This window comes from Lethenteron reissneri, chromosome 56, assembly GCF_015708825.2.
Source record: "Lethenteron reissneri isolate LAM-NWPU_2019-01 chromosome 56, ASM1570882v1, whole genome shotgun sequence".
Lineage (NCBI taxonomy): Eukaryota > Metazoa > Chordata > Hyperoartia > Petromyzontiformes > Petromyzontidae > Lethenteron > Lethenteron reissneri.
Window position 1 is genome coordinate 4,579,301 of NC_083834.1, and position 18,189 is coordinate 4,597,489.

The 18,189-nt window shown below is 51.8% G+C and overlaps 1 protein-coding gene across 1 annotated transcript; it reads left to right on the top strand.

The window, feature by feature from the left end:
* Positions 1-558: 558 nt before the first annotated feature.
* LOC133356978 (interleukin-1 receptor-associated kinase 1-binding protein 1 homolog) lies at positions 559-8,818 on the top strand. The gene is made up of 4 exons (XM_061574713.1): positions 559-894; positions 1,667-1,732; positions 4,188-4,318; positions 5,350-8,818. Exons 1-4 carry the CDS (start codon positions 598-600, stop codon positions 5,699-5,701), a joined length of 846 nt encoding a protein of 281 aa, XP_061430697.1. The 5' UTR covers positions 559-597; the 3' UTR covers positions 5,702-8,818.
* The last annotated feature ends 9,371 nt before the right edge of the window (positions 8,819-18,189 follow it).

The window sequence follows — 18,189 nt, forward strand, 5'->3', positions numbered from 1 at the left end:
TTCAAATCTAGAACTCCGATTCTGACTTTACAATAAGTGTGGTGACGTCATCTCGCACACACCAACGCTGTGAGGCGACGTCACCACGACTACGATCGGCGAACTCAAAGTGCGCGGTGACGTCACGCGCAAGGTTGAACAATGACGTCACGTAGCGTGCGTGCGAATGCCGTCACAACTGCATTTGCTGTGTGTGTACGTCACGACAACTGCGAATGCCAGCCCAGCGTGACGTCACGTGCAAGGGTGGAGGGGAGTAATGCTGTGGTGACGTCACAACTACTGCGATTCCAACAGCCCCCCGCCACGCGGTGACGTCACTTGCGGAGGGTGGTGGGGGGGGGCGGCGTGTGCGCGGTGACGTCACGCCCACCAGCGATCGCCCCTCCCCCCCCCGCGTACCGTACGCGTTGACGTCACGGCGTGTGCGCGGTGACGTCACGCCACCAGCGATCGCCCCTCCCCCCCCGCGTACCGTACGCGTTGACGTCACGGCGTGTGCGCGGTGACGTCACGCCACCAGCGATCGCCCCTCCCCCCCTCGCGTACCGTACGCGTTGACGTCACGACGTGCGCCCGTTACCAAGGGCGACGGCGATGGCGGCGCGCGTGTTCGCGACGCTAATGGCGGCGCCCATGAGCCGTGGCAGTAACCCCGTGGTCTCCTCCTTCCCTCCCTTCTCCTCCTCCTCCTCCTGCCCCGCGTCGCCGCCGTCTCGCGGCCGCGAGGTGCGCGTCGTGGGCCGCGCCGAGCTGCGCGGGGCCCCGGACCGCGCGAGGCTGAGCGTGAGGGTGAGGAGCGCCGCCAAGAGGGAAGCCCGCAGCGCCGAGCGGAGCGCGGTCAGGAGGGCCGAGTACGTGGAGAGCAGCGTGAGGCGAGCCCGCGGAGTCCAGGTGAGTGACTCTGTGTGTGTGTATCTGTGTGTGTCTGTGTGTGTGTGTCTGTCTGTCTCTGTCTGTGTGTGTCTCTGTGTGTCTCACCTTGTCTCTGTGTGTGTCACTGTGTCTCTGTGTGTCTCTGTGTGTCTCACCATGTCTCTGTGTGTCTGTGTGTGTGTCTCTGTGTGTCTCACTGTGTCTCTGTGTGTCTCTGTCTGTGTGTGTCTCACCGTGTCTGTGTGTGTGTCTCTGTGTGTGTGTGTGTGTCTCACCGTGTCTCTGTGTGTCTCTGTGTCTCTCTGTGTCTCTGTGTGTGTCTCTGTCTGTGTGTCTCACCGTGTCTCTGTCTCACTGTGTCTCTGTCTCTGTGTCTCACTGTGTCTCTGTCTCTGTGTCTCACTGTGTCTCTGACTCACCGTGTCTCTGTGTGTCTCACTGTGTCACTGTGTGTCTCTGTCTGTGTGTCTCACTGTGTCTGTGTGTCTCACTGTGTCTCACTGTGTCTCTGTGTGTCTCACTGTGTCTCTGTGTCTCACCGTGTTTCTGTGTGTCTCACTGTGTCACTGTGTGTCTCTGTCTGTGTGTGTCTCACCGTGTCTCTGTCTCACTGTGTCTCTGTCTCTGTGTCTCACCGTGTCTCTGTGTGTCTCACCGTGTCTCTGTGTGTCTCACCGTGTCTCTGTCTCTGTGTCTCACCGTGTCTCTGTGTCTCACCGTGTCTCTGTGTCTCACCGTGTCTCTGTGTGTCTCACTGTGTCTCTGTGTATCTCACTGTGTCTCTGTGCAGGACGATGACGTCACTGTGCTCAAGAGCCTTGACCGCCTCGACGGCCTCTACGTCATGACAGTGGAGGTACCGCCTCTGCTGCTGTGCACACGTGTGTCAGAGATGGTGTGTCAGAAATCGTGTGTCAGAGATTGTGTGTCACAGATGGTGTGTCACAGATGGTGTGTCAAAGATGGTGTGTCACAGATGGTGTGTCAGAGATGGTGTGTGACAGATGGTGTGTCACAAATCGTGTGTCAGAGATGGTGTGTCAGAGATGGTGTGTCACAGATGGTGTGTCACAGATCGTGTGTCAGAGATCGTGTGTCAGAGATCACGTGTCAGAAATCGTGTGCCAGAGATCGTGTGCGAGCGCATGTCCCTGTGTCATGTGCGTGCGTCTGTCTTTGTGTTGGCTGGGTCATGTAGCCCGCATGCCCCGTCACCCGCATGCTCAAGCAGCTTCTGTTTGGCTTGATAGTTGGGCTAAACGGGCGCGGGAAGAGCCAGAGAAGAGATGGAGCAGATATCGTACAGCAGGAGGATATGGAGCTGAGTGGATTTGCTGATGACCAGTACCGGCGGTGTCAAGATCGATCTCCGTGGAGGAGGTTCGTGAAGGACGCTACTGGGCAGTTGGAGGCAGTCACCCTCCAACAACAGCAGAGGGCAGAGGAGCGATGCTCACAACGACGAGCGGAGCGCCGGGCGGGTTAAACGCAGCAAGTTGGCACGGTAGGGGGCACAGGTGGTGCATCTGCCAGTCATCGCAGTCAGGTCAACCCATTGCACTTGGGTCTGTTCCGTGACCTTCTGCCAGCGGACCTTATCAACTTCACGTGGCCTCAAAGTGCACCTAGCCTGGTGCAAGCGTCGTGGTGACGTCACCACCACTTAGTGGCGAACAGCGGTTGTTGTTGTGTGTAGCATGTGTTTAGCGGGGAGTGGTGGCGCAGCGGTTAGCGCACTGCACTACGGAGACGGCGGCCCGAGTTTGATTGCAGCTCACGGCCAATAACAGTGGCGAATATCTGAAGCGGTCTTGGGCCTCCCCAATGCCGACTCAGCCTCAAATGAGCACAGGCAGACTTCGCTTGGCGCTGGAGATGCTTTCCTGGAGAAGTGAGTGCTCTTCGATTCGGTGCATCCCCCATAATATCATTGCATATGTGGGGGATGCCTTCCCTGCAGTGTTATTCGTCTGTGTCTATGTTGATAGGAGGATGGGTGAGTGTGTGGGTGAGTGACTATGTGAGTGGGTGAGTGACTGTGTGAGTGGGTGAGTGACTATGTGAGTGGGTGAGTGACTATGTGAGTGGGTGAGTGACTGAGTGGGTGAGTGACTATGTGAGTGGGTGAGTGACTACGTGAGTGGGTGAGTGACTGTGTGAGTGGGTGAGTGACTGTGTGAGTGGGTGAGTAACTGTGTGAGTGGGTGAGTAACTGTGTGAGTGAGTGACTGTGTGAGTGTGTGAGTGACTGTGTGAGTGGGTGAGTGACTGTGTGAGTGGGTGAGTGACTGTGTGAGTGGGTGAGTGACTGTGTGAGTGGGTGAGTGACTGTGTGAGTGGGTGAGTGACTGTGTGAGTGGGTGAGTGACTGTGCGAGTGGGTGAGTGACTGTGAGTGGGTGAGTGGCTGTGTGAGTGTGTGAGTGACTATGTGAGTAGGTGAGTGACTGTGTGAGTGACTGTGTGAGTGGCTGAGTGACTGTGTGAGTGGGTGAGTGATTGTGTGAGTGGGTGAGTGACTGTGTGAGTGGGTGAGTGACTGTGTGAGTGGGTGAGTGACTGTGTGAGTGGGTGAGTGACTGTGTGAGTGACTGTGTGTGTGGGTGAGTGACTGTGTGAGTGGGTGAGTGACTGTGTGAGTGGGTGAGTGACTGTGTGTGGGTGAGTGACTATGCGTGTATGTACACGTGCGTGTTGAACTTCACGTGGCCTCAAAGTGCACCTCGCCTGATGCAAGCGTCGTGGTGACGTCACCGCCACTTAGTGGCGAATGGCGGTTGTTGAACTTCTTTCGCACCGTACATAGTGATCGCCCAGGAGGTCGCTTCTGAAAAAGAGTTGCGTAGCACCTGGTGAAATAACAAGTCGTTGAAATTGTTCCAGTTGCTCTCGTTGGCCGAGCGAATATCACCCACCCGATGTCGTGCGCCGTGGCGGCCTTCAGAGGCGGTTGCTACTCGCTTGACAGCGCTTGACCCCCACAAGTCTATATTCTTGGTTCTTTCGGTTAAAGTCACGTAGAAGGGAGATACTAAAATAATAAAAATATTAAACAATAAAAATTCTCACGACGTTTCGACTGCAACACAAGCAATCGTCATCAGGTGTGAAATCCACATCTCCCTTCTACGCGACTTTACCGAAAGAACCAATAATATGAATCCCTGCAGTCACGAAAGCTTTAAATCAAAATTTAACCCCACAAGTCTGTTAAGGCACCACGGGGGGGGGGGGGGGGGGATGTTTGTCTTTGTGCGCGAACGCGTTTGACGGGCGCGCACGTGCGATGCCCGCCCCCTCCCCGCCCTCCAGGTTGTGGCAGAGTTCAGTGATTTCCAAGCGATGCACGCGGTGAGGAACCAGCTGGTGGAGAAGCTGGACAGCTGCGTGGACGTGGCCCCCCCCGTGTACCACCTCACGGCCTTGGCACGCGACAACTACAGGTGACAACGCACGGATGGCAACACTCCCCCACCCCCTCCCCCCCTGTAAGCGCAGCTTTCATGGTCCAAAAAATAAGTTACGCCTTAAACTTTGGGAGCAATAAGTCTTGACGCGTGTTTGACGTGTCTTGAATCAAACTGTTTCTTTATTTCTTAGTTGCACAAAAACGAGCGATTTTTCAAAGTTGTATCTTCACCTAGATTTGAAGTTTTCGTGACTGCAAGGATCCATACTCTTTGGTTCTTTCGGTAAAGTCACGTAGGTAGAAAAAAAAAATAATAACTAATAATAAAATGAAGATAACTAAATTAAATCACGACGCTAGCTTCCTGATGACGGAAGCTTGTGTTGCCTCCGAAACGTCGTGATTTAATTTAGTTTTTTTTTTTCATCTACGTGACTTTACCGAAAGAACCAAAGAGTAGATATCTCTGCCTGTCCACGTACTTGATCACGTGGTCACACGGCGGTCAAAGACTGTGTCCACTCGCTCCCGCCTGGCCCTTCTCCTGGCTTCCTGTTTATACTGTCAGACCGGAAGTGACGTCGTGGGTTCAACCAACGGAGCGTCTAACCACAGGGGGGTTCTAAACAGTTGGAATATTCCAAGTCAAGTATGCCCAATCTGTCAACAAGTGTATGGCAGATGTACATCAAATGTACACACAGAAATCATGCATTCACTTTCTGTCTTACGGCTCTTACACCCCCCCCACTCCACCCGGTTGTAGCCTAGCGCTTCCTAGGCACTGCAATAAGTTGTGCCCGCGTCGCCAGAGGTCGCAACCGGGTACCCGATACCCGTACCCTACCCGATACCCGGCTACCCGTACGGGTACGGGTACCCGTTTGTGACCCTGGTGTGGCCGGGTATGGGTACGGGTAGGCCGTGAGTCACTGGTGAGTCACCGTTTGTCACTCATTTCGGGTAGGGTACGGGTATGGGTAGGGAATGGGTACCCGTACCTGGCCGCGTCTCGACCGCTCAGACTGCACCGTCCCTCGCTCCCTCCCCTCCCGACCCGCGCAGACGGCAGGCGTGCCTCCTGGCCGTGGCGAGCGCTCGCCGCAAGGCCCACGAGGTCTGCCGCCTGCTGGGCCTCTTCCTGGGCCGCCCCCTCTCGGTGCACGAGCTCCCCGCCGCCGACGCCTCCACCGCCGCCGACGACGACGGCGATTGGCCGCTTCCGGTCGTGTGCTCTGCCCGCCGCGAGCACGGCCTCGCCTCCTCCTCCGCTGCCGATCAAAACGCGGCGGTGGCGTCGTCGTCGCTGCGGGACCACGTGGAGGCGGCGACGGAGTCGGTGCGGAGCGGCGTGGCGGCCGTCTTCGAGCTGCGGCCCCCCAAACGCGCCGGCGCGGAGGGGCGCCGCCGCCGCTGAGCGCAGCCGCGGCGCCGAGGGCGCCATCGGGCCTCCCAGGTTCCTGCGTCCGCGGTCGTCACGTGGAAGGGCTGACGAGTGCTGGTGGAGGGGGGGGGAGCGTTGTATGTGACGTGCGCGTGTGTGTGCGTCGGACTTCTTTCGCACCGTACGTAGCCGACCGTGCTAATCGGAGGATGGGTGAGTTGTGTGGGTGAGTGACTTTGGTAGTGTGTGAGTGAGTGACTGTGTGAGTCTATGTATGTATGTTGAACGTCTTTCGCACCGTGCTCGTCGGAGGCAGCGGGGGGGAGGGGCAAGCCGAGGGCAACATTGCCGTTGCTGTCCTGATTGGCTGAGGCTTTGTGACGTCATCGGTGGGCGTGGCTCGTACGGTGGGGGGGGTACGAACTTCGGGAGGCAGAGTTGTCATGGTGGCCACTGTTTTTAAATGGGCCTTAATTGCTCAAACTACAAAGAAGTTAGGTTGTAATTTGTAGTCGATCGACCCCCCCCCCCCAGACCCAGACCCCCTCATCTCCACTCGTCCCCAGCGCCGCGTCGGCACGGCCCCCCGTTGTCAAAGTGCCTCAGCGGGCCCCCAAGTCAGCCCGTCAGTAAAGTTCACGTCCGACGGCCGTGCGCACAGGTGAACTCCTTGATTTTTGTGTAATCGCCGCCCTTAACCCATGACTCCCGATTATTATCCGCAGGAGCTGTCGGGTCCCGGACAACTCCCGTCACCCACGGCCCAAATCTCCCACCGCCGTCCACGGCCTTGTTGCCACGGGTCGACGCGCGAATGAGCGGCTTCAGCGTTTGACGAGGCTCGCGTGGCAAATCGCTCCCGAGTTGCTCGTGGGTTTACGCGTTGCAACTGCCGCGATTGGTTTTTCGCCGACGGATGAGACCAAAACGACGACGGGAGAGAAGGGCGAGTTGACAGTGCGGTGCGACGGAACGCGTTCAACCAAGTGGCGCTTGGCAGCACCGGCTTCTAGTCGCGCGGAGACTTGCGGTGACAAGTGGTGACGTGTGGTGATGTGCGGTGATGCTTGGAGACGCTCGGAGACTTGCAGTGACAAGTGTTGACACGTGGAGACGCGCGGTGACGTGCGGAGACATGTCGTGACACGCGGAGACATGTGACACGCGGTGACGTGCGGAGACATGTCGTGACGCGCGGAGACTTGCGGTGACGCGCGGAGACTTGTGGTGAAGCGCGGAGACATGTGGTAACGCGCGGAGATGTGCGGTGACAAGTGGTGACACGTGGAGACGCTCTGAGGCTTGCGCTGACGTGCGGAGACTCGCGTGACGCGCGGAGACGCTCGGAGACACTCGGAGACATATTCTTTGGGTCTTTCGGTAAAGTCGCGTAGATGGGTTCAAAGAAAATACCTACCTACGTGACTTCACCGAAAGACCCAAAGAATATGAATTCCTGCAGTCACGAAAGCTTTCAGGAAAAGCTTTCAAGATTTTACGCTCGGAGACACTCGGAGGAAGGGTGGAGACTCGCGGGGAGAGAGACAGAGATGCAGAGGCACGTCTCTGAAGCACGGCGGGTTTGCGCGAGGGTGACGGCAAAAAAATAAATTGGACCCACAATTATATTGCGTTTTTTTTTTGTGTTTCCTTCCTCGGCTCACGGCTCGCAAATAAGCGGAGAAGTAAAAAATTTGTCAGGTGGCTCGGCAGGCGAAGTGGGGTGAGAGGAGATCGTCCTCTACGCGAGTCTTCAACAGCGGCGTCAGCGGCATGAATCCTTCAGCGGACGTTGCGTGTCAAGCGACGTCGCCGTTCCTTGCGTGCGTCCTAAACACGCGGCGCTGCGATGGACCGCGAGCTCTGGAGAGACAAACAACAACGACCGCCGTTCGCCACCAAGTGGCTGTGGACGCCACCACGGCGCTTGTGCCAGGCCACGTGCACTTTAAGGCCACGTGAAGTGTCGAACGCCCGCCGGCACGAGGTCACGGGGCAGATCCAGGTGCCGTGGGTTGACTGAGGCTCAGTCAGTCCAAAGAGACGCACACACAGACACACAAGCACGGACGCGCTGGGTATGCCACAGCTGAACACTCAGGAGGCTTTGGGTTAGATCGTGTAAATGTGTCGTCAAACCCGCCACCACCCGACACAGCCAATTAGTAAGGTTTGTCACGTAAACAGAACGTGCCAATTCTACTACAGCACAACGGTAGTGTGTGTGCTGGAGAGCAGATTGTAAATGTCGGTTTGCTCTCCAATACCGCTGTGCTGTGCTCGTAACGAATTGGCCACGTTTATGCGATCTAACCCCAACAAACCCTATATTTTAAATGGCGCAGCTGCAGTTCTTTGTCAACCCACTGTTTGCGTGAGCACCTCCACACACCAATGGGGGATCACAGGGGGGCTTGTTTGACCATACTTCACCAGCGCCGTGTCGGCGAAGGCAAGGGGCGCGTGAAGGGGGTGGCGGTTGCGGTGCGATGACCTCTGCCGACGGGCTACGGGGCGGGCGGCTGCTGCGGCGGTCAGTGAGCGTGATCCGTCTGCGGGTACCTCCGTCGATTTGTGAAGGCCCTCGGAATCGGAGGTGGCGTTCATTTCCCACCGAGCAGAGCCCAACTTAGCGGATGGAAAAAGCGCTCCTTTGCTTTTCAACGGCGACTCCGATCAGCCGAGGAGAAGAAGGCTTTGATGGGAGTGTACGGCCGAGCTTTTTTCGTTTGGGGTTAGATTGCGTAGGCGTAAATGTGCGACGTTAAACCCGCCGCTGCTGCCGCCGCCACCCGACGCGGTGATGGTTGTCACATAAACAAAACGTTTCCCATTAGTTGCTAGTTCGGCCCACCGGTGTGTTGGAGAGTGAACCCATGGGCTGGAGTAGTAACTAATTAGACACGTTTCGTTCACGTGATAGACCACTACCGATTGGCTGTGGCGGTGGCGGGTTTATCGACCACACATTTATCCCGACGCGATCTAACCCAACACGAAAGCGCCACCGCGGCCGCGAAAGTCCCCACCGCGTGTCAAACCTTGACAAGTGCGCCGAGATGTGTAGGCGAGACGCTTGTGTGGGAATGCTCTCGAGTAAAATGCCCTTTCGATTTAAAGCTTTCGTGACTGCAGGGATTCATCTTCTTGGTTCTTTCGGTAAAGTCACGTAGAATGGAAATAATATAATAATAAAAATAAAACATAATAAAATAATTCTCACGACGTTTCGGCCACAACGCAAGCAGCCGTCCTCAGGTGGAGAACAGGTCTGTCGAGAAGACGGCGTCTGAATATCTTCCCGACAGACCTGTTCTCCACCTGACGACGGCTGCTTGCGTTGTGGCCGAAACGTCGTGAGAATTATTTGATTATGTTTAAATTTTATTATTTTATTATTTCCATTCTACGTGACTTTACCGAAAGAACCAAGAAGATCAAATGCCCTTGTCAATTCCCTCCCGATGATTTTACCACGACGCACCTGCAATGGATCGCCCTGCGCTGCGTGCGGGGAGGTCAAAGGTTGGCATACGAGGCCTGTGACTGTGCCAGTAAGATTTTACGTTGTGCAAATGTTGTGGCTTTGCTCTCCAACGCACAACCGGTGTGCTCTACTCGTAACTAATTGGCGTGTTCTGTTTACGTGACAAACCCCTTACTAATTGGCTGTGTCTGGTGGTGGCGGGTTTAACGACGTAATTGTATATTTTCGGGATCTAACCCAAAATAAACCTGTATCGTGGAAGATTTGACTGATTAAAAATTAACCCGTAAAAACAAAGTTTTTCACTATAAATCCTTTATATGCGTGACATCGGTTTTATTTTATTATTCATTTCAGTTTTTCTTGAGTAAGAGTTTCATTTTTATCACATTGGTATTTTTAATTAAATATGAAATTTTTTTTTCCTAAAAAGTGGAAAATTTTGGAAAAATGTTTTCACGAAAATAAATTGTCACGCACAACGAGTCTGTGTGCAAAATGTCAGCTCGATTGGATCACGGGAAGTGGGTTAAAAAACGACCGAAAGATTTGCACGGTCGTAAGCGCGCAAGCAAGCAAGCAAGTGAACTTAATATAAAGGATTAACAAGTAAACCCGTAAAAACTAAGTTTTTCACTATAAATCCTTTATATGCGTGGCGGCGAGAGTCCTCTCGTCCTCTGGCTTGAGATGGCTGCCACCTATGGGTCAGATGATTGTCTGCCACCATCAAGCAATTGGTAATTAAATATTTAATTTGTTTTCCCTAAACAGTGTAAAATTTTGGATTTTTTTCACGAAAATTAATTGTCACACACAACGAGTCTGTGTGGAAAATGTCAGCTCGATTGGATTACGGGAAGTGGGTTAAAAAACGAGCGAAAGATTTGCACGGTCCTAAGCAAGCAAGCGAACTTAATATAAAGGATTTAAAAATATATTCGCCTGTGGAGGACGCGGGGATCGATCCCGCGACCTTTGGCATAGGAAGCGAGGGCGCTACCAACTGCGCTACTCCGCCACGGCCTGTGGAGGGGTTACGCTCTGGGCTCTTACACTCTGACGTTCAGCCAAAGCCATGAATGCGTTCTATTTGAATATATGTTAAATAATTTTTTTTTGCCTAAAAAGTGTAAAATTTTGGGATTTTTTTTCACGAATTGTCTGGCACAACGAGTCTGTGTGGAAAATGTCAGCTCGATTGGATCACGGGAAGTGGGTTAAAAAACGACCGAAAGATTTGCACGGTCCTAAGCAAGCAAGCAAGCACGCAGGCAAGCAAGCACGCAAGCAAGCACGCGAACTTAATATAAAGGATTTAAAAAGGCCTGTAGCCGTCTCTCACTTTACGCCGCGAGTCGTTTCATTTTCTGGCAGAGCCCCAGCCGGGAGAGGCTTGCCCAGCCGAGGGAGAATTGCCGAATTTTCGCACGGCAAACGAGCGAACGTTCACATGGCGAACGGGTGTACGTTCGCACGGTGAATGAGCAGAAATAACCCACGCGCACTTAATTGTCATTGTGCTCCGAATTTTTTTTTTTACATTTGCACTGACTGCATTGTACGGTCATATTCAATCGTGGCACGCTGCCCCCCCCTCCGCCCCCCGTGGGTGTTGTAATGGTTATCGCGCCGGTCGCGTGCAGCCAGAGGGCTCTCCGGTTGCATGCTACAATAACGAAAGGCGCCGTTTAATATCCACCCCTCGCCGCAGCGTCTCCTCACGCAGATGTGTGACGCAGCAGTCGCCGCGGCGATTTGCTTTCGCATCAGCATCGGCAGCATCAGCAGCATCAGCAGCATCGGCAGCATCAGTAGCAGCATCGGCATGAAAATAACGAGGTCCCTGCCTGGCCTGCCCGCAGCAGTTGGGCACGCAAGCAACGCCGCTGACATCGTGGTGCGCCGTTAAAAAGCGATGTGTGCAACAGGCGACGTTGCGGGCACACGGCCTGCTTCAGAGCACACAGATCGGCAGCGCGTACGACCGCCCGGCTGTTGTAAAGAAACGATATTCTTAGGTTTTTTCGGTAAAGTCACGTAGGTAAAAAAATTAAATTAATGACATAAAAATAAAATAAAAATCGTGCTGTGACGGTTCCACCTGAAGACGGAAGCTTCTGTTGCCTCCGAAACGTGATTTTTATTTTAATTTTATTTTACTTTTATTAATTTCATTTTTTTACCTACGTGACTTTACCGAAAAAACCTAAGAATATGAATCCTTGCAGTCACGAAAGCTTCAAATCTAGAAGTAAAGAAACGAGTTTGTCACTCTAGATGACGATGTAAGTGCACCGTAGCTCCCAGTGGCTTCTTAACATCGATAAGGAAGAGAGCGTTCCAGACGGCCTCTGAAGCGCGTAAGCAACCGCCGCTGCTGCTGCTGCCAGGATGACAATCGTGCCCCGGGAACGTAACTCCATGTTGCGCATATTTCTCCTTTTAAGGCCACGCACGCTCGCACGCACTCACGGCGGCGACGGTGGTGTGTTGGTATTATTATTATTACTGACGAGTGTGTGTTTTTGTCAGACGTGAAAATAATGGGTTGCCCGCGCCGCGGTCACGAATATCTGTGGGAATGCGAAAAGCGTGCGGTGGCGGCAGTGGTGGCGGTGGTGGTGGCGGTGGTTGTGGTGGCGGTGGTGGTTGTGGCGGCGGTGGTGGATGTGGTGGTGGCGGTGGTGGTTGTGGTGGCGGCAGTGGTGGTGGCGGCGGCGGTTGCGGCGGTGGTGGTGGTGGCGGTGGTTGTGGTGGCGGTGGTGGTTGTGGTGGCGGCGGTGGTGGAGGTGGTGGTGGCGGCGGTGGTTGTGGTGGCGGTGGTGGTGGCTGTGGTGGCGGTGGTGGCGGCAGTGGGTGCGGTGGCGGTGGTGGTGGCGGTGGAGGTGGTGGTGGCGTCAGTGGTTGTGGCGGCAGTGGTTGTGGTGGCGGTGGTGGTGGCTGTGGTGGCGGCAGTGGGTGTGGTGGCGGTGGTGGTGGCGGTGGTGGTGGCGGCGGTGGTGGAGGTGGTGGTGGCGGCGGTGGTTGTGGTGGCAGTGGTGGTGGCTGTGGTGGTGGCTGTGGTGGTGGTGGTGGCGGTGGTGGTGGAGGTGGTGGTGGCGGCGGTGGTTGTGGTGGCGGTGGTGGTGGCTGTGGTGGTGGCTGTGGTGGTGGTGGTGGCGGTGGTGGTGGAGGTGGTGGTGGCGGCAGTGGTTGTGGTGGCGGTGGTGGTGGCGGTGGTGGTGGCGGTGGTGGTGCCGGCAGTGGTTGTGGTGGCGGTGGTGGTGGCTGTGGTGGTGGCTGTGGTGGTGGCGGCGGTGGTTGTGGTAGCGGTGGTGGTGGCTGTGGTGGTGGCTGTGGTGGTGGTGGTGGCGGCGGTGGTTGTGGTGGTGGTGGCGGTGGCACCCCCGAGGCCAGGCCACTGCGGTGAGCACCGCACGAGCCGCCCACCAGGTGGGCGAATTCATTCCATGCGAGATGCGAAAATGAAGTGTCTGGAGCCATCACATATCGCAAGTGCCGAGACTGACGGCTCGCGCTCCGCAGCTACTGGGGTGGGGGGGGGGATTATATCGCGTAAATATATCAACATTTTAACAATTGTAAATGTTGTAAATGGAATAAACATATTCAATTGCAGGCAAGGTCTGTCTATGAGAGATAGATGCTCTACCTGTCTATGAGACTCTCTGTCTATGAAAATGTCTATGACAGGTGTAAACTGCTGCTGAGGCCTCTGTACGTGCTCTGCGGGAGGGCCATTGTCCGAAACGTCATCTCGTATTTTCGAGGTCATGCATACAGCGGCATTGACCAACATTGTGAGTTGTTTTTTGTTATCGTCGGAACAAATTTCATTAGGTCCGCGTAAAATATAGGGCGGTGAAACATAGCTATGGAATTTAAAGAAACGGCTGATAATGATAATGGTGGAAACACTTAACCGCGTGCTTTGTAACGCGTGACATTTTATCGAAAACACGCAATCATAGGTGTCCACCATCGCATTAAACAATTAAAATGTAACTGCCGAGGAATGCGCCTCTTCGCACGCTGCCACCAGCCTGCCACCCGTAATGGACGTCAAGAGCTCTTGCTGCAATTGAACTTGTCACTCCTAATGTCTGAGGCACTCACGCGCTGACAGGTTGACGGGCTCACGCCCATCTCACGAGGCATGGATACCTCGCGAGATGACGGCAGAGATACGGGCAGGAGGTAGGAGGTTTAGCGAGGCGAGATGGAGATGTCGCGAGTTGGCAGAGGTGCAGACAGGATCGAGACCAGGGAGATCCACCGGCGTGCGTGATTGGTAATGATCCCAATTCTTCTTGGTTCTTTCGGTAAAGTCACGTAGAAGGGAAATAATAAAATAATAAAAATAAAACATAATAAAATAATAAAACATAATAAAATATTTTTTTATTATGTTTTATTTTTATTCTTTTATTTCTCTTCTACGTGATTTTACCGAAAGAACCAAGAAGATGAATCCCTGCAGTCACGAAAGCTTTAAATCGAGATCCCAATCCTGATAATTGTTTTTTTACCCTTTTATCTGGCAACAACACGGACACCTTTTTTTACAAGGAGTCATGTTTGCATAGACCACAATACCTGCAGTCATAATGCAAACAACAAACATAACTCTGATAATGTACGCACTGTCCTTGAAGTTGATTGGTCCACACCCTGGCTTCATCGCCCAAATAGACACGTGGTCGCCTATTGCTGCTCAGCATCGTCCATATCAGGTGCATCGTTTTGAGGCAAGGAATGGTCCTTGCGAGCTTCACCATCAAGTCGTTAATCCAGACGGTGGCGTAGGCCCATGACAAGTCCACGAAGGCCGCGCCGGTCTTGGATTTTGTCTGGAATCCGGCCTCGATGTGGGCCGCACGGAGCCAGAACTTGGTCACAGCAGCTGCTGCGTCCAGGCCGGAATCCCACTCTCGTTCTTCAGGGATCACTGACTGGACGAGGGAGCTAATTTTCTGGAGGAGGATGATGATGATGATGCTTTCCAGGAGTTTCTATGTCGTGCGCAGGAGTGACATTGGCCAATATCTCGGTTTGGGTATTGCAATTCTCATCGCTTCCCGCCGTGCATCCGGTTTTCATGGTTTTGGTGTCCAGGTTTGCCAGCCACTCGAGTCCATTAGGGCCTAAGCGATGGAGGCATTTCTAGTAGGATACCATCTCTGCCAGCAGCTTTGCCTTTCTTCAATTCAGCCAGGTCCTCCCTCGCTTCCTCCGTGCTGATGGCGGTTGGGGGTCTTGTGAAGAAATCGAGGCCCCATTGCCTGGTGGTGTAATTGGTGATGGATTTCTCGTTTCGATTTAAAGCTTTCGTGACTGCAGTGATTCATCTTCTTGGTTCTTTCGGTAAAGTCACGTAGAAGGGAAATAATAAAATAATAAAAATAAAACTAATATGTCGGAGCAGGTCCCCTGGGTCTCTATGTTTATTATGATTTATTTTTATTATTTTATTATTTCCCTTCTACGTGACTTTACCGAAAGAACCAAGAAGATTTTGGTTCTTGCAAGAAGATTTCTCGTTTGTTGTTTTTTTGTCGAGCGGTCCTTTTGTTTAACACGTGGTGGGCTTCCGCGACCAATATCATCCACAATACAGGTTTTTGTGGGTTAGATCGCGTAAGCATATAAATGTGTCGTTAAAGCCGCCACCACAAGGTTTGTCACGTAAACAGAACGTGGCCAATTCGTTACTAGTACAGCAACACCGGTGTGTTGGAGCCTGATGAAGCTAGTTGTGATTACTGGCGAAACGTTGTACTCAGATTGAAAATGTGGCTTTGCTCTCCAACACACTACCGGCGTTGCTGTACTAGTAACGAATTGGCACGTTACTGTTTACGTGACAAACCTTACTAATTGGCTGTGTCGGGTGGTGGCGGCGGCTTTAACGACACATTTATTTCCGCGATCTAACCTAAAAAACCCTCTATCATGGTCCTTTTGTGTTTCCCACTAGTTTGGAGGCTATAGAGTTGGGCAGGACTCTTGTGGTGCGGTATTCTCTGTTGGGTGAGCAGCACCCAGGTGTCGTAGCAGGGCCCAGGCATGAAGTCTGTGAAGTCCAGGCCCTGCAACTCACTCAATGCACCGCTGGCGTGTGGCCAAGTTTAAAGACTCCAGAAGGTTCTAGATTTGAAGCTTTCGTGACTGCAAGGATTTATATTCTTAGGTTTTTTCGGTAAAGTCACGTAGGTCAAAAAACATTAAAATTAATAAAAGTAAAATAAAATAAAAATCACGACGTTTCGGAGGCAACACAAGCTTCCGTCTTCAGGTGGAACCGTCACAGCCACGACAGCTGTATCAAGTGAATGAGAGATTACTTGATACAGCTGTCGTGGCTGTGACGGTTCCACCTGAAGCTTGTGTTGCCTCCGAAACGTCGTGATTTTTATTTTATTTTTTATTTAACTTTTATTAATTTTAATGTTTTACCTACGTGACTTTACCGAAAAAACCTAAGAATATGAATAAGACTCCAGAAGGGCCTATCAAACCTGTGGGCCGCCTGACTGGTTGCACTGTCGGAGCAGGTCCCCTGGGTCTCTCTGTTTTCCCAGCAGGGAGTGGATTCTCTCCGGAAGCCTCCGGATGATGCTCTTCTTGGCGGTCGCAATGAAGAGGCCAAGAAAACGGTGGCAGCATTCGGGTGTTGCGGTGAATTCGGCTCGCCACTCTCCCGGCAGCCTCCTTACAGGTGGTCCCAGGCAGCTTTGGCCAGGATTCCACCCTAGATTCCAAAGAACACAGTATGAGATGTCACTATCCTTTGTGCAAGCACTTCCAAGAGTTCATGAACAGTGAGCCTGGTGAAATTTGGGGAGCGCATCGTCAGTAGTGAACCTTTGGTTCCTAGGGTGTTTCGGCCTTTCACACGATACACCCTCCCCAAAGGCGGCCAGCGACAGAGGTGATCAATCCTACGCTTGCGTCCCATTCCCAATTAGTCATAGGAGTTGCCTTGTTGTTGATAGCCAACATCCCATGGGACTATGCATGGCAGGGGCGTCCTCCTCCCTGAGTCAAGCATTGTTGACTGCATAGTAATGATTTTGACAGAATTACTAGGCGGGATTTCGATCGATCGATGATCGATTATTGGTTTGCCGCATCAGTGGGGCCGCGGTGAAGGCTGCCCGTCTTCCGCTCCTGCACAAAAATTGCATCGATCACCCAGAGATGCTGACAAGCGGCGAACGGCGACCCCCTGGACAAAGCGATGCCCGTCAGGCGCTCTCGAGCACAGGGTGTGAAGATCAGTTGCGGTAGATCGTCTTTTAGATCATGCAGGTCAAAGCAGAAGACCCATTGCCCGAAACGTCATCTCTTGCGTAGCTTTGTAAATCCTTTATATTAAGTTCACTTGCTTGCGCGCTTACGACCGTGCAAATCTTTCGGTCGTTTTTAAAACCACTTCCCGTGATCCAATCGAGCTGACATTTTGCACACAGACTCGTTGTGCGTGACAATTTATTTTCGTGAAAATGTTTTTTCAAAAATTTTCCACTTTTTAAGAAAAAATAAATTTCACTAACACAATCATATATTTTTCCTAAACACAGAAAATTATTCAAGAAAAAAACAAAAATGTACAATATAAACAATCATACAAAAACTGAAAACCTTATAATCCTTATATACGACTTTCCTTATATTTAATTTAAAATACCAATATGATAAAAATGAAACTCTTACTCAAGAAAAACAGAAATGAATAATAAAATAAAACCGATGCCACGCATATAAAGGATTTATAGTGAAAAGCTTTGTTTTTACGGGTTAATTTTTTTGTCATTTTCGAGGACACGAGCACAGCCGTATCGAGTGATAGTGCCAGATTCTGTTTTTTTTATTCGGTTGTCGAACAAATTTAATTAAGTCTGCGTAAAGTATAGGGCGGTGAAACGTCGCGATGGAATTCAAAGAAAAGGCTGATAATGATAATCGTGGAAACATTTAACCGCGAGCTTTGCAACGTCGTGACATTTACATCTTGAGCACGCAATCGTAGACGGTCGGCATCGCATTCCAAGAGAATTAAAAGGTGTTAATGTAACTGCCGTGGAACGCGACTCTCACTGCCAGTCGTAATGGATGTTCAAGAGCTTTAGCCGCAATTGAACTTGTCGTCTCTAATGTCCGAGGCACTCACCTGCTTGACAGGTTGCGGGGCTCACGCCCAGTGAGGGGGGAGCCGGCACATTTGGGGGGGGGGGGTCCAATGAGCCCCCACCCCCTCCCCCCCCCCCAGTTTAAATGTCAGAACACCTCGGCAGATAATGTATTTTTTGGGGTTAATTTAAGGATTTCTCCACAAATCTGGCTGCCGCCTGATGATGCTGGTGGTGGTTGTTGTTGTAGTTGAAATTACCGGCGACGCGTCATGGTACTCGAATTGTAAATGTTGTAGTAGGTTTACTCTCCAACACACTATACACTACACTATACACTGCACTATATACTACACTATACACTTCACTACAATTCACTATAATATACACAACATTTTACACTACGAAACACACTCTGTACTACACTTTACACTACTATACACTACACTATTTTACACTACACTATACACTACATTATACACTACTGTACACTACATTATACACTACTGTACACTACATTATACACTACTGTACAACACATTATGCTCAACACTATACACTGCACTGTATACTACATTATACACTTCACTACAATATACACTACTAACTACACTACATACTACACTTTACACTACTATACACTATTTTACACTACACTATACACTACTGTACACTACAGTATACACTGCACTATATGCTACACTATACACTTCACTACAATTCACTATAATATACACAACATTTTACACTACGAAACACACTCTATACTACACTTTACACTACTATACACTACACTATACACTATTTTACACTACACTATACACTACATAATACCAAGGCCGTAAGTATAATAAATATTGGGGGGACACATCCCACCCCCCAATATTCAAAAATGCTCA